The sequence below is a fragment of the Mauremys reevesii genome, linkage group 27 (genome assembly GCF_016161935.1).
Source record: "Mauremys reevesii isolate NIE-2019 linkage group 27, ASM1616193v1, whole genome shotgun sequence".
Lineage (NCBI taxonomy): Eukaryota > Metazoa > Chordata > Testudines > Geoemydidae > Mauremys > Mauremys reevesii.
This window is the reverse complement of record NC_052649.1, coordinates 7,711,515-7,725,668: the sequence shown is the minus strand read 5'-3', so window position 1 is coordinate 7,725,668 and position 14,154 is coordinate 7,711,515. Positions and strand designations below refer to the sequence as shown.

The following is a 14,154-nucleotide window of genomic DNA, read 5'->3' as shown; positions in this document are numbered from 1 at the left end:
GTAAAAAAACAAAAGAAATTGTATTTTTCAATTCACCTAATACAAGGACTGTAGTGCAATCTCTTTATCATGAAAGTTGAACTTACAAAAGTAAAATTATGTAAAAAAAAAACTGCACTCAAAAATATAACAATGTAAAACTTCTGACCCTTCAAGTCCACTGAGTCCTACTTCTTGTTCAGCCAATCGCTCAGACAAACAAGTTTGGTTACATTTGCAGAAGATAATGCTGCCCGCTTCTTGTTTATACTGTCAGTTGAAAGTGAGAACAGGGGTTTCCATGGCACTGTTGTAGCCAGCATCACAAGATATTTATGTGCTAGAAGCACTAAAGATTCATATGTCCCTTGATGCTTCAAACACCATTCCAGAGGACATACGTCTATGCTGATGACGGGTTCTGCTCAATAATGATCCAAAGCACAGCGGACCGATGCATGTTCATTTTCATCATCTGAGTCAGATGCCACCAGCAGAAGGTTGTTTTACCTTTTTGGTGGTTTGGGTTTTATAGTTTCCACATCGGAGTGCTGCTCTTTTAAGACTTCTGAAAGCATGCTCCACTCTCAGATTTTGGAAGGCACTTCAGATTCTTAAACCTTGGCTCAAGTGCTGTAGCTATCTTTCAAAATCTCGCATTGGTACCTTCTTTGCGCTTTGTCAAATCTGCAGTGAAAGTGTTCTTAAAATGAACATGTGCTGGATCATCATCCAAGATTGATATATCATGAAATATAGGGAAGAATGCAGGTAAGACAGAGAAGGGGACATTCAATTCTCCCTGAAGGAGTTCAGTCATAAATTTAATTAATGCATTTTTTTTAATGAGTGTCATCAGCATGGAAGCATGTCCTCTGCAATGGTGGCCGAAGCATGAAGGGGCATACGAATGTTTAGCATGTCTGGCACATAAATGCCAGCTATGAAAGTGCCATGCAAATACCTGTTCTCACTTTCTGGTGACGTAAATAAGAAGAGGGCAGCATTATCTCCTGTAAATGTAAATACACTTGTTTGTCTTAGTGACTGGCTGAACAAGAAGTAGGACTCAGTGGACTTGAAGGGTCAGAAGTTTTACATTGTTTTGGTTTTGAGTGCAGTTATGTAACAAAAAAAATCTACATTTGTAAATTGCATTCTCTCTCTCTCTCTCTCTCTCTCTCTCTCTGGCTGTCTGCTTGCATTGGACTGACCACCTAATGTCTGGTGTTTGAAGCACTTTAAATAGTCCAGCTCTGTTGCTCACTTCCCACATTCACACAGTGCTCTACCAGTACATTTCCGTGTTGAGCTGCAGGCTCCGGCATTGTCTCCTATTCCAATCCATCACTGCACACCAAACCCGGCAAGAAAATATAAAAGGAGGGTGAACTGGCTTTGCCTTCGCTCCCATTTCATTCTTCCTGGTATTCCCTAACGTAAGTTTCTTTGGATTCTTCTTTGCCATGATGATTGATCGACGATGATGCCCCCAGTATGTAAATGCCAGGATTTTTTATTGCATCATGAAATATCAGCAGACTCTGCAAGCAGATTAAAGCCTCAGGACAAGAAATCGAGTAGGTTAGGGATGAGCTTCTATGAGTAGATGATTCTGCTCTTGTTGCACATGCTCTCCACACCTCCACTTCATCACTAACAAATGTGCTGAGATAACTCAAAGCTACGAACTAACCACCAGTGTGAGAGAAACTGAAGTAATGTACAAAACCGGCACCTTGGAAGGCATATTTAAGACCCAGGACCACAATCAATGTTGCCAAATTCAGCACGGTAATGATTTCATTTACCTGCTTGGAATTTTGTCAGACATGGTCATTACTGACCAGGAAATCATTAGCCGGATAAAAAGGCACAGTCTGAATTTGAAGGGTTGCAACTACTAAAACTGCAATCAGCACAGTATCCCACACCCACATGCAAAAATCAAAGTCCACAGTTACTGTAGAGTCTTGATTTCCAACTTACTCTCTGTCACACATCAAAGAACTGGAAAAATTTAATAGATGACGCCTGGCAGCTATTATGCAAATTGTATAAGGTAATTATGACAAGTGACAAGATAAAATCATGTCTAACAAGGTTGCAGAGACATCACGGAAGCAACGCTTACGAAAGAAAGTTCTGCTGGTTTGGACACACCCTCCTCATGGAGCACCCAGGGCTCGGAGAGAAAATATTCTACAGTGGACTTTTGATGAACAAAAGAACCAGACAGAGAAAGAGCGAGAGATGTCCTGAAAATTAACTCTGCCCATTGTTATAAAAAGCCGTCAGTGGGAAGGTGCAGCAGGAAATTAATCATTTTGGTGGGAAAAACAGTAACACATGATGCTGCAAGTTTTGAAGCAAAAGGACTGTTTGCTGTCACAGAGAGCAGGAGAGAGTCGGAGCTGGGAGTGACCAGACAGCAAATGTGAAAAACTGGGATGGGGGCTGGGGGTAATAGGAGCCTATAAAGAAAAAAGACCCAAATATCGCGACTGTTCCTATAAAATCGGGACATCTGGTCACCCTACGAGTAGCGAACATAACTGCATTTCCCTCTCGGATCCATGGCAGGGCCTGTACGTCAAGCAACGGAGTCTTTCGCTAACTACAAATGTACAAAAATCACCCTAAAAACCTGCAGTTGGAATTGACAGTGAACCTCTGTTTGTGCTGCATGTAATTCAGGCAGGTTTGCTGTGCTGGCAAGAAAGTGGAACTCTGCTGTGGTAAAATGATACCTCTGAAAGAGGGATCAGAATGTTACCCCGTCCACAAAAGCTGCTTACCGAGGACAGCTATTGGCTAATTTCTTCAGAGATCCTACACAGCAGAACCAAAGCTTCAAGCAATAAAAGCATTATATTAATTTCTGTTTGTTCTCGGAGCCTCACCCTGACTCCAATTACACTCCAGAGCACAAACAATGGAAATCAGCTTTTCCTCCTACAATATTCCTCATGTTTGTGTCTTTGCTGACTTGCATTTGGGGAGTGGGTGGGGCACATTTCTGAAGGGAGGACTGGTTTGTGTTTGTAGCACCGTAGCCTAATTCAGGAGCCCTGCATGTAATTCTTGGCTCTGCCACAGTTTCATTCTGTGACCTTGAGGAAGTCACTTCATCTCTGTGGAATGATTATTTTAATACAGTTGGGGGTTTCCATGTACCGCATAATTAATGAACGTGGCATCTAGAGCCTTGTGACAGGCCTCCTCTTTACCATTTGAAATCTAAATAAATAAATCAGTCACTTAAATGGGGATCATAGTACCCCTAATTTACATGAATGGGATGATGATAAACCCATCAAGATTTGGGAGGCACTTGGATATTATGGGATGAGAGCCATGTAACTGTGTAATACAGATAGCTATTCCTACCAGGAAACAGGAGATGGTCTTAGAGAATTAGGTGCTCACAACAGCAAGTAGTTTTTCAATAAGCCTTTATTCTCTAATATGGAATCCCTTTCTCTGTCTCATTCAGGCAACACAATATAGGAATTTAGCCTCTCCTTATACAGAGAGTTCCTGATTGCTCCTAAATCTCTAGGTTAGGACTTCCAGATCCCTGGCACAACATCTCATACTAGTGAATCTCAGCTGTTCACAGCTGACTGGTTCCGGCTCGGTGTGAATAGTTCTAATCATTTTGCAAAGAAGCCCTTCTCTTCTGGAGTGGCAGCTGACACCCTCTCTGTCTTCTCTGACAGCACCACGGTCCAGCTAAATGAAGGTTCACCACAACTTCTCCCTTAACAAGCTAACTGTGGGGAGGGAGGAGGTGAGACTGAGCCCAATTACTACTAATAGTTGCTTGTAAATTGCGATGTTAGGGAAAGTGTGCCTTTGTGCACTTGAAGAGAAAAGTGTCCAATCATTAAGATGTCCTCTTGGCAAATGTTACTGGCCTTTTCGGTAGTATGCCAGTTCTGTGAATCCTCTTCTAGTTCCCATCTGTATCTCATAGCGGTAGTGGTGTCCAAACTCTCAGAGCAAATCAGAATGTTTTAACACCAATTACCGTGCAGTTCAGAAATGAGAACAGCTTTTCTCACTTTCATTTCCCTGCTCAGTATAGATTCTTAGACATTAGCAATGGAAACGACCTATTCGGTCACACCTAGTCCACTGCCTTGCAGGCAGTCAGTTGTTCCTCCAGTGCTATCAGTGGTCCAGTTTTACATTCTCTATTTCACGAGTTCCCAGACTTTTTCACACACACAACAAATATTAACAGGGAAATTGTCCATGGACAACCCCACCCCCATTCACCACTGCATGGACCATCTCCCCTTTCACTCACCATCACAAAACATCCAGCTGGCATCTACAGCAATTACTTACATGGGAAAAGTAACATTAGGAAAGCATTTAATGTATTTTTTGCTCATTTTAATGCAGTTTTCAGCTGAATACAAGGAGGAGGGGAACCAGTTAAACAGCCAGCTATCCACAGACTACCAGCAAGTACTCCTTGTGGATCGTCAGTGATCCACAGACTATAGTTTGGGAACTCCTGCTCTACTTCCACAGCCTAACAATTCTTTTTGTTAGGAGTGTATTGGACCTAGCATTTGTCACAGTATTAGGAGGAGACCGGAATATTTATATCATGATGTCTCAGATCTTTCCACTGAGAGGTTCATCACTATTTTCACTTTCTAAAGCATGACTCCATGTTTATTCATTCATTCACTTTGATCTTCGATATCTACACCCCAGGATCTCATATGAAAAACATGCTTATTAAAGAGAAAATAAAAATTTAAATAAAATAATAAGATATAAAGAGCTTTCTGTTGCAATAAGTTGCGTTATTTCTTCCCTGTATATAATTTAGGGCAGTGTTTTTCTGGCTTCTTCTTGTAAAATTTTCATCATAAAGAAAAACTGATGATTCATGAAACATCATTGCGAGTGTATATTTGGAACTAGCTGCTAAAGTGTAAATTAACTTCCTTGTGTACTTGGATTTCTGGAGGGAAACTGCCTTTGGGAAATTATTCTTGGCATAAACAGCAAGACTAGCCAGCTCCATGGGAAGGAGAAACACCCTACCGGTGACACCCACTGTGGAAGGTATAAATAGAGATCTGTGGGGATAGAAAATCTGCAGTCTGAATTCATATCAAGCTGTGCCTCTTGCTTTGGGCTTTGGGTTGGATTCTTAATCGCTGTCGCTATGAGCTGCAGCACCAAGCAGACTGTTACTCTCTCTACCAAAGGGAGGAGTAGTGGTGGTAGCTGTGTGGTTGGAGGTGGTGGTGGAGGAAGAACCTCTTCAGTCTCTTCTGGAAGATATAGCTCTTGTGGGATAGGCAGCAGTGGAGGCTTTTCGGGTAGGAGTTACAGTGGTGGAGCGAGTTGTGGAGCGGGACTGAGTGCTGGAAGCTTTTCTGGAGGTAGCTATGGAGATGTCTTAGCAGGAGGTCTCCCAGGATATGGCTATGGAGGTTGTTCCAGCATTGGGTTCGGTGGTGGCAGTATCCGCTGTGGATATGGAGGTGGCTTTGGTGGTGTCGGTGGTGGCTTTGGTGGTGCCGTCGGTGGTGGCTTTGGAGGTGCAGTTGGTGGTGGCTTTGGTGGTGGTATTTGTGGAGATGGCGCATTTGTCACCTGTGATGAAAAGCTGACTATGCAGAACCTTAATGACCGCCTGGCTTCTTACCTGGACAAGGTGCGATGCCTGGAGGAAGAAAACGCTGCCCTAGAGTGCAAAATCAAGGAATGGTATGCCCATCATGGACACACCGGTGTACTAAAGGACTACAGCCCCTACTATAAGAAAATAGAAGAACTTCAAAATCAGGTGACATTTTTAGAGCTGTATTCCCTATTCTAAGAGCTTCCCTCTGAGTCTCTGTTCAGATCCCATTTTACTTTTGTAAAATGTTCTTTGCAGACATAAATTAAGGCAACTCCTTCTATGAACTACGAGTGAGGGTGTGAAAACTTATGAGTCCATTTACAATTTGCCTTTTCTTGACCAGATTTGTACAAAGAGAAAAAGGTTACATAGGCAGGGAACAATCTGGGCCTGGTCAGTACTCCTCCTGAATGAAGTTTGTAACAGGATGTTTTAATATATTTATACCCAAAAGGGAGATGGGAAGAGAAATTCATTCATTAATCCACTGAGTTATCTTCATTATTACATAGTGTCCTGTCATCAGTTTTCCCAGATTCTAGTTAAAATCCCATTTCTATTTCAACTAACTTTGGGCTCCTATCCAGAGGTGGGGGTAGGAAAGGGGAATATTCCCTTAAAGAACAATAAGAGAAAAAGAATATTTTGTTACCACTAGTTTTGAATGTCAAGTATCAGAGGGGGAGCCGTGTTAGTCTGTAAAAGCAGCAAAGAATCCTGTGGCATCTTATAGACTAACAGACGTTTTGGACCATGAGCTTTCGTGGGTGAATGCATCCGACGAAGTGGGTATTCACCCACAAAAGCTCATGCTCCAAAACGTCTGTTGGTCTATAAGGTGCCACAGGATTCTTTGCTAGTTTTGAATGGGCAATTGAATTTTTGTAAAAAATATTTTCCAAGTATATTCTGAAGAAGGAATTAGTCAGATAGGAAAAACACAGCAGACAGATTCACAGAGTGCAGGAGAGAGATACACGCCAAATGCTGAGCTGTAATGTAAGTCTTGCAATGAAAAAATATAAACTCGTAGTTACGAACTCTAGACCAAGTTTGAAAATGTGAGGTTTGTTAAAGCAGGCACCAGGGAGCACTAATTATAATTGCAAAACAGTTAGTATCTTAACTGTGTGTTTTTACACATTCATTCATTTCACCTATTTCACTTCACACACTTGGGCATTTCTCCATGGATCAGAAATTTTCTGTGCTTCTTGTCTGAATTTGTATACTGGGCAGGGGTGGCTCCAGGCACCAGCCGCCAAGAGCGTGCCTGGGGCGGCAAGCCACGGGGGGCGCTCTGCCGGTCGCCGTGAGGGCGGCAGGCAGGTTGCCTTCGGCGTCATGCCTGCGGAGGGTCCACTGGTCCCACGGCTTCAGCGGACCTCCTGCAGGCGTGCTGCCGAATCCGCAGGACCGGGGACCTCCCGCAGGCAAGCCGCCAAAGGCAGCCAGACTGCCGTGCTTGGGGCGGCAAAATACCTAGAGCCACCCCTGATACTTAGAGAGTAAAAAGACTGAAATTTGCAACATGACACTGAGCATAACAGAGCGAAGAGATTTCAGGGCTGAAAATCCCCCGGACTCTCTTCTTTTCCAGATCGTTTGCGCTACCCTAGACAACAACAAGATCATTCTGAACATTGATAACAGCAGGATGGCAGCTGATGACTTCAGACTGAAGTGAGCACCTCTCTGTACCAGACAAACCTGTCATTCTCCTCTTGTTCCCTTGTACCCTAGTCCCAAATTGACAAATGAAGAAATCCCCCAACCAAGAATTCCTGGAATTCCTGATTCAGAACAGGTTGTATTTTTGTGAGATTTTATTCTTATTAATTAGCTGTATCAGAGTAGCAGCTATGAAGCTCAGTCATGGACCAGGACCCCATTGTGCTAGGCACTGTACAAACACAGAACAAAATGACCCTCACCGCCCCCAAAGAGCCCACAATCCCATTAGAAGACAAAAGAGAACAATGGATACAGACAGACCGAGGGGGGAGCACTCGGGAACAATGACACATAAGTAGTGGTCTCAGATTTTGAGATGTGCCTTCGGTCTTTGACTCTAGAGGTGCCAGAATAGGGGCATTTCCAGGACAGAATGTTTGAGGAAACAAAGAGTTTGCTTGTGGGGTTTAGGGGGCTAAAATATAATAATAATAATATAATAATAATAATTGGAGATATACCAATCTCCTAGAACTGGAAGGGACCTTGAAAAGTCATCAAGTCCAGCCCCCTGCCTTCACTAGCAGGACCAATTTTTGCCCCAGATCCTTAAGTGGCCCCCTCAAGGATTGAACTCACAACCCTGGGTTTAGCAGGCCAATGCTCAAACCACTGAGCTATCCCTCCCCCCCAACTCATGCCAACAATGGATGCATGTTGGCATGAGTCATTGAAGGCAATGGAGCTAGGCAGATTCATACCAACTGAATCTGGCCCACAGATTTTTAATAAAGAAAAGAGTTTAGATTATTTCCCAGGGGAAGTGCAGAAAAGTTAGTGTGTGACATCTTTGTAGTAGTTCCAGTAGAGAGGCGAGGGGCAAAAGAAGCTGAAGAGGAAGGTCTGTTGTGAACCAGACCCCTGCCTTTGAACACACAGAGACCAGGCAGCAGACCTAGTGTGTGATACTTTAAGCACAGCGATAAAGGTAAAGCTGAAAGAAGTGAAACCCAGACCCATTCATAACCAAAGTGCAGATGCCAGGAATCTTCAGCGGTGGGTTCTGCCAGGGGCTGACTTTTCTGTCTTTCTTGTCCCTGGCTTAGGTATGAGACTGAGCTGGCCCTTCGCCAGAGTGTGGAGGCCGATATTAATGGCTTACGCCAAGTTCTGGACGAACTGACCCTGTGCAGGTCTGACCTGGAGGCGCAGCTTGAGTGCCTGAAGGAGGAGCTGTGTTGTCTGAAGAAGAACCATGAGGAGGTAGGAGCTCAGTCCCTTCAATGGGTTGGTTTTTTAGATTTTGTACATTACTTACTACAGCAGTGGGGACCTGATCCTGATTAAAACAGCAGGGCACGAGTGCAACTACGACCAAGAGAATATTAAGAATAATCTGCATTATTATGATATTGCTCCTTTCACAAATCCCATTTCCTAATCATATTAATTCTAATTTGAAATATACAAAGGGTGGATCCTGTGCCGGAGTAATTGTCACAAGCAGCCCAAGAGCTCAGGTCCAGCCCTCTAAAGTTTCTGAACAATGTAGGAGTTGAGTCTTAGGAAGGAATGTCAAGCTTCTGGGAGCTCCTGGGCTCTGCAAAAGGGGAAGGGGCGAGAGCTACCTCAGAGACTAGCAGTGAGTTGGATAAATCTTCCAGCTGATTTGTCACGGCCGATTACTTAACTTAACTTACTGAACTCAACTCAAAACACTTCATAAACAATTAATTAGTATTAACATCATCCCTGTGATGCTAGTATTCTCTCTGTTGTGAAGCCAGGATCTGAGTTACTACAGAGAATTCTTTCCTGGGTGCTGGCTGGTGAGTCTTGCCCACCTGCTCAGGGTTTAGCTGATCACCATATTTGGGGTCGGGAAGGAATTTTCCTCCAGGGCAGATTGGCAGAGGCCCTGGAGGTTTTTTACGTTCCTCTACAGCATGGGGCACGGGTCACTTGCTGGAGGATTCTCTGCAGCTTGAGGTTTTCAAACTACAATTTGAGGACTTCAATAACTCAGACATAGGTTAGGGGTTTGTTACAGGAGTGGGTGGGTGAGGTTCTGTGGACTGCATTGTGGAGGAGGTCAGACTAGATGATCATAATGGTCCCTTCTGACCTTAAAGTCTATGAGTCTATGAGTCTAGGATATCTAAGAAATGGCTAAGAGAAGTGTCTTGCCCAAGATCACTTGGAAACTCAGCTGATTTGTCACAAACCGATAAAATTACTTCTCTCTTCTTTGGTATATTTCATTCAAAGAACTTAACTCAAAACAGTGCAAATGTTTCATTGCAAAAAAGCAATGAATCAGTATTAACAACTCCACTGTGAGGTTGGTATTATTTTCTCTGTTGTGAAGCCAGGATATCTAAGGAACAATTAAGAGAAGAGTCTGCCTAAGATCCCTCAGAAACTCTGGAGCAAATCGAGGAATAGTAGGTCAGGAGCTCTAACCACTGAACCAAGCTCCCCTCTCTTAAAACATAATAATGAAAAGAAACCATATTCAAAAAGCCAACACACTCAGACTAACCTAAGCTAAGGCAGTATTGGAGTATAGAAGAGACACACACAAAAATGGTAGCTGTTGTGAAAATATAATCTGTAATGTGGCTATCACAGGAAAACACCTCTTATGCAGGATCCAGGTCACAAAGTGACACACAGACCCATGTGAAGATGAAGTATAAAACATGTCAATTTGTCCAGCAAAAATAGTCAGGAATTCCTTAATTTGCTGTTAATAACCATCACACATCCCAGTAAACACCCACTGTTTCTGTACCTCAGGAGTGCTCACTGTGGAGTTTTGCTTGGAAATCATCTGTGGTTTCCCCATCGGGCTGGGTCTATACTGGAGAAGATGCATCAGAGACAGTTGTTGTGACTGTCAGAAATGGGCCCCAGGATGTAGAGGCTCACGGACAGTGGCTTGCTGCTCTTACTTGCCAGAAAACTCAACTCACATTTTTTTCTTTTTAAACAAGCTGATCTGGGTTATCTTTGCAGGAAATCAATTGTCTGAGAAACCAGACCACTGGTGATGTGAGCGTGGAGGTCAATTCCTGTCCTGGCCCAGATCTGAAGAAAATCCTAGAGGAGATGAGATGCCAGTATGAAACGATGATCGCGCAAAATCGCAAAGAGGTTGAGGATTGGTATGAATGCAAGGTAAATTCATCACAACTGTAACCCTCTCACGCAAAAATACAGGAGCTATTTCAGAATCACACAGTCACGCCGTGGGGAGAATGTATTCCTGTATCATAAGTTCCAAACATGATCAGCACAGGTGTATAGTGCACAGGGGATGGAGGCCCTGTGCATGTACGGTGCGTGTGTCTCAGGGAAGAACAGGGTTTGCTACATGTCATTATTGAGGGGTGTTGGTGGAACAGTGGGCGAGCCTGTCTGTTAGGACAGAGGAGAATTACTGGTGAAGTTGTGAGGGGTCTTAGCATTGGAATAGCAAGGGGAGTTACAAGCAATAGATGAGATCGAGTCCAGTGTGCAGAAAACTTGCCCAGCCACTACCCATCTTACATCTTTTGTTACCCACTCCTAGACCCACCTGACAATTAAAAAATCCCTCTGAAGCCCTTTATTCTGTGTTTCTGGTTTTCAGATTGAGGAGGTGAATCGTGAGGTCATCACAAGCAGTCAGGAGGTTGAGTCGTGCAACAGCCAGGTCTCTGAACTTAGACGTCAGTTGCAGTGCCTGGAGATTGATCTGCAAGCCCTTCTTAGCCAGGTATGTGATGTTGTCACCATTGATATCTCACCTGTGACACACTGACATCTGCATTTCTGGACCGATGGGGACCAGCCCGGCCTGGCGCTCCACGTAGCCGTGACGATATCGCTGACAAACCGATCGTCAGCAACAATTTGCTTTTATTATCCTCAACTTCCTGCATCCAGATGGGTTTAGTTTAGTGCATGGCTAAAGTACATGTGGGTTTTTTGCTTCAATTCTTAGAGGGGCAACCTGGAAGCCTCTTTGGCTGAAACCGAAAGTCGCTACAACAGCCACCTGTGCCAGTTACAGCAACAGATCACCTGTGTGGAGCAGCAACTGGCTGAACTGCGAGCAGAAATTGAGTCCCAGAACCACGAGTACAAGGTCCTCCTGGATGTCAAATGTCGACTGGAGCAGGAGATTCACACTTACCGCTGCCTGCTGGAAGGAGGACAGCGTGACATTGTGTACGTAGACTACGGACAAAGCGGGGCATAAAGCAAACACCTATGCTGTGATCTGTGCAGTGTGTGAGATCTATAATCACAGAGAGTGTGGAGATTCAGTTTAGATAGGTATCCAAAGCTTGAGCCAAACCTCATTCCTTCCTTGTGGGTCGGCAGATTGGAGAACTTCTAATGAGACGAGGTGCCTTCCAATACTGTAACTTATGGTATAGCACCATCTCGTATTGTTGTGCACTTCCTGGTATGTGCTAGGCAACAACTACCACAAGGAGAGGATTAATTGCAATATTTTGCCATTTCTGCTCCTGACAGAAGCACGGGGTGCAGAGGCAGCTGTGAAAACGAGAGAGAATTGTAACAAGAGATTAACCTAAGTATTTCAAACCTGCATAAAAGACCCAGTGTGAGATTTTGCCAAAAGTCCAGGTCATTCCTTCTTTTATCCCAAGCATCTCGCATGTCCCCAACTCCACTGTACTGTGAAACAAGTGGTATAAATAATTAGGGAAAGATTTTTCCTGATTTGGAAGCAAGGGATACAGCAGACCCTGTTTAAAAAGCCCATTGGCAATGGCAGCCTATGACTAGTTTATCCTTTGTGGGCAAAGTTCATGAGGAGAATGACTGGCCTTGTAGTGATGTGCTTTTGCTTTTCTGCTTGGATGAAGTGGAGTGAGGGTGCTGGGAGGTGTGCTGGCCAGGTCCTGGCTCTTTGCTGGATGGGGAGTGATTGATGACAGGCAAAGTCACATGGCTTCACTGAACCTACAATCCTGTTGTAAGGTTGGTTTCTGTTTCATTCACCAAACATTCTTTCCTTGTCACAGGGGCTCGGAAGGCGGGATTGGCGTAGGAGGTGGAATAGGAGGAGGAACGGTCATTAAAACTTCCCACTCCTACTCTTCATCTTCCCACTCTCTCCCCCATGTCACGTCTTGCCACCCTTGTGATCTAAAAGGTAAGAACTGACTTACCCTATAAGGGAAACTGTTTCTTTAGTCCTCTTCTTACCAATAGGGCAAGAGAGAAGCTGTCAAACCCACTCTCTGTTAGGTGGTTCTGAGGTGCTGTGGCTCACCTTTCAGGACCCTGTTGTAAGGCAACTGGAGAGTCTGGTAGGACATGGTGACACAAGAGTGGTATGGTGTGGGGAGCGTTGGCAAGAAACAGGACCCAATGCCGCTGTGACTCTCTCACTATGAATTATGAATGGTGCAAGTGAGGGAGAAGAGAGCTAAAAGTGAGGGAGGAGGAAAGCGGGAAGAAAAAGAAGTAGCCTGAAGTGGAAGCAGGGAGAGAGAGGGAGAGAGTCTAGAGACTTGGAGAAAGAGGCTGGAAATGGAGGCTGGGTGTTTTGTAGGGCGAAGGAGACAAAATATCCTTAAAAGAGAGAGACAGAACCAACGAGGTGTTGCTGGGGGATGGGAAAATGGCTCCAAGGCCACAAACAGTATCTCCGGGAGGTCCATCCAGCCGAGGGGGGAGCACAACAATGTACATTTGCAATCTAGGAAAAATAAAACACCTTTGGGGGCAGAGTGAGCTGGGTGTCCAGGGGACGGACGTGGCCGGGGGAGGGCACAAGGAGCTGTGCTCGTGCATTCCCAGCACGGCGGCTGGCTCGACCTGTGGGATTTGTATTCTTTTCTTGTATTCTAAACACATAAACAATGTGGGGGACGTTCTGGAGCTCATCAGAGTTTATAGTCAGCAGGGTGTCTGTGTGCAGCCCCCACTCTCAGGGTATATCTCAAAGCCTGATGCTGCAGGGAAGGTTTTACTTCCTTTCGAAGCAAAGTGATGGTTCTATTTATCTCTTTCCAGGACACGGCAAAAAGATTTGTGACTAAGAAGAGAAACCCGGCATCTTCCAGTGCAAGACCCAGCGAGCAAAGACCCACCCACGGACAAAGCGAGAGCTCAGCCAGCACATTCACTGTGCACCTCCACAAAGAGCATGGAGAAGAGCTCTTCAGAAGTACTCAACGCTGCTAATGCCAATACTACTGTCCTAGGGGGCCCATGTGAGCATTGGTCCACCTTCCTGCCTGTCATGCTATTTGCTTCTTCCATTCTGTGATGCTCTGTGTGTCCAATCACAATAATTACTTACTTGAGTTAATCTGTACCGTGGTTGGTAATTTACCTTCTGCTGAAAAAGTGTCTCTATTAAAACTTTGCTTCTGCCTGATGCAATCAAGAAACCTGTGTCTGGGAAATGATTTCCTCTATCAAACTTTTCAGTGGTTTCTGGTACTGGGTTAAACACAAAGCCATATGCTCAGAAAGGTCTTAGATTGTGCCATAGTCCGTAAGGGGAAGTGGTGGAAACTCCACAACATGAATCATTTAAAACTGGTCTGGAGAATAAACGATGGAGAACAATCTGGCTTTGGCAAAAGGGCTGTGGAAATGGAAGAGTTGATTTAGCAGGTTTTTTCCTACCCTAATGTCTATGGTTATGTATCAGACACTTCCTGTTACTATCTGAGCTAATATTCATTGGATACATCCCCTTTTGCAGCTAATGCACGAGGGTTTATGCGGGTTTCTCTCATATGACTATGCGAAATTTTAGTTTTAAGAAGAGGAGAATTAAGCGTAGTTGGAAGTGTCTGAATGACCCT

The 14,154-nt window shown here is 44.3% G+C and overlaps 1 protein-coding gene across 1 annotated transcript; it reads left to right on the top strand.

The window, feature by feature from the left end:
• Nucleotides 1–5,173: 5,173 nt before the first annotated feature.
• On the top strand, nt 5,174–13,377 carry LOC120392141 (keratin, type I cytoskeletal 19-like). The gene is made up of 8 exons (XM_039516685.1): nt 5,174–5,800; nt 7,239–7,321; nt 8,419–8,575; nt 10,331–10,492; nt 10,947–11,072; nt 11,301–11,527; nt 12,355–12,485; nt 13,352–13,377. The coding sequence occupies exons 1-8, from the start codon at nt 5,174–5,176 to the stop codon at nt 13,375–13,377; spliced, it is 1,539 nt and encodes a 512-aa protein (XP_039372619.1).
• Nucleotides 13,378–14,154: the final 777 nt, after the last annotated feature.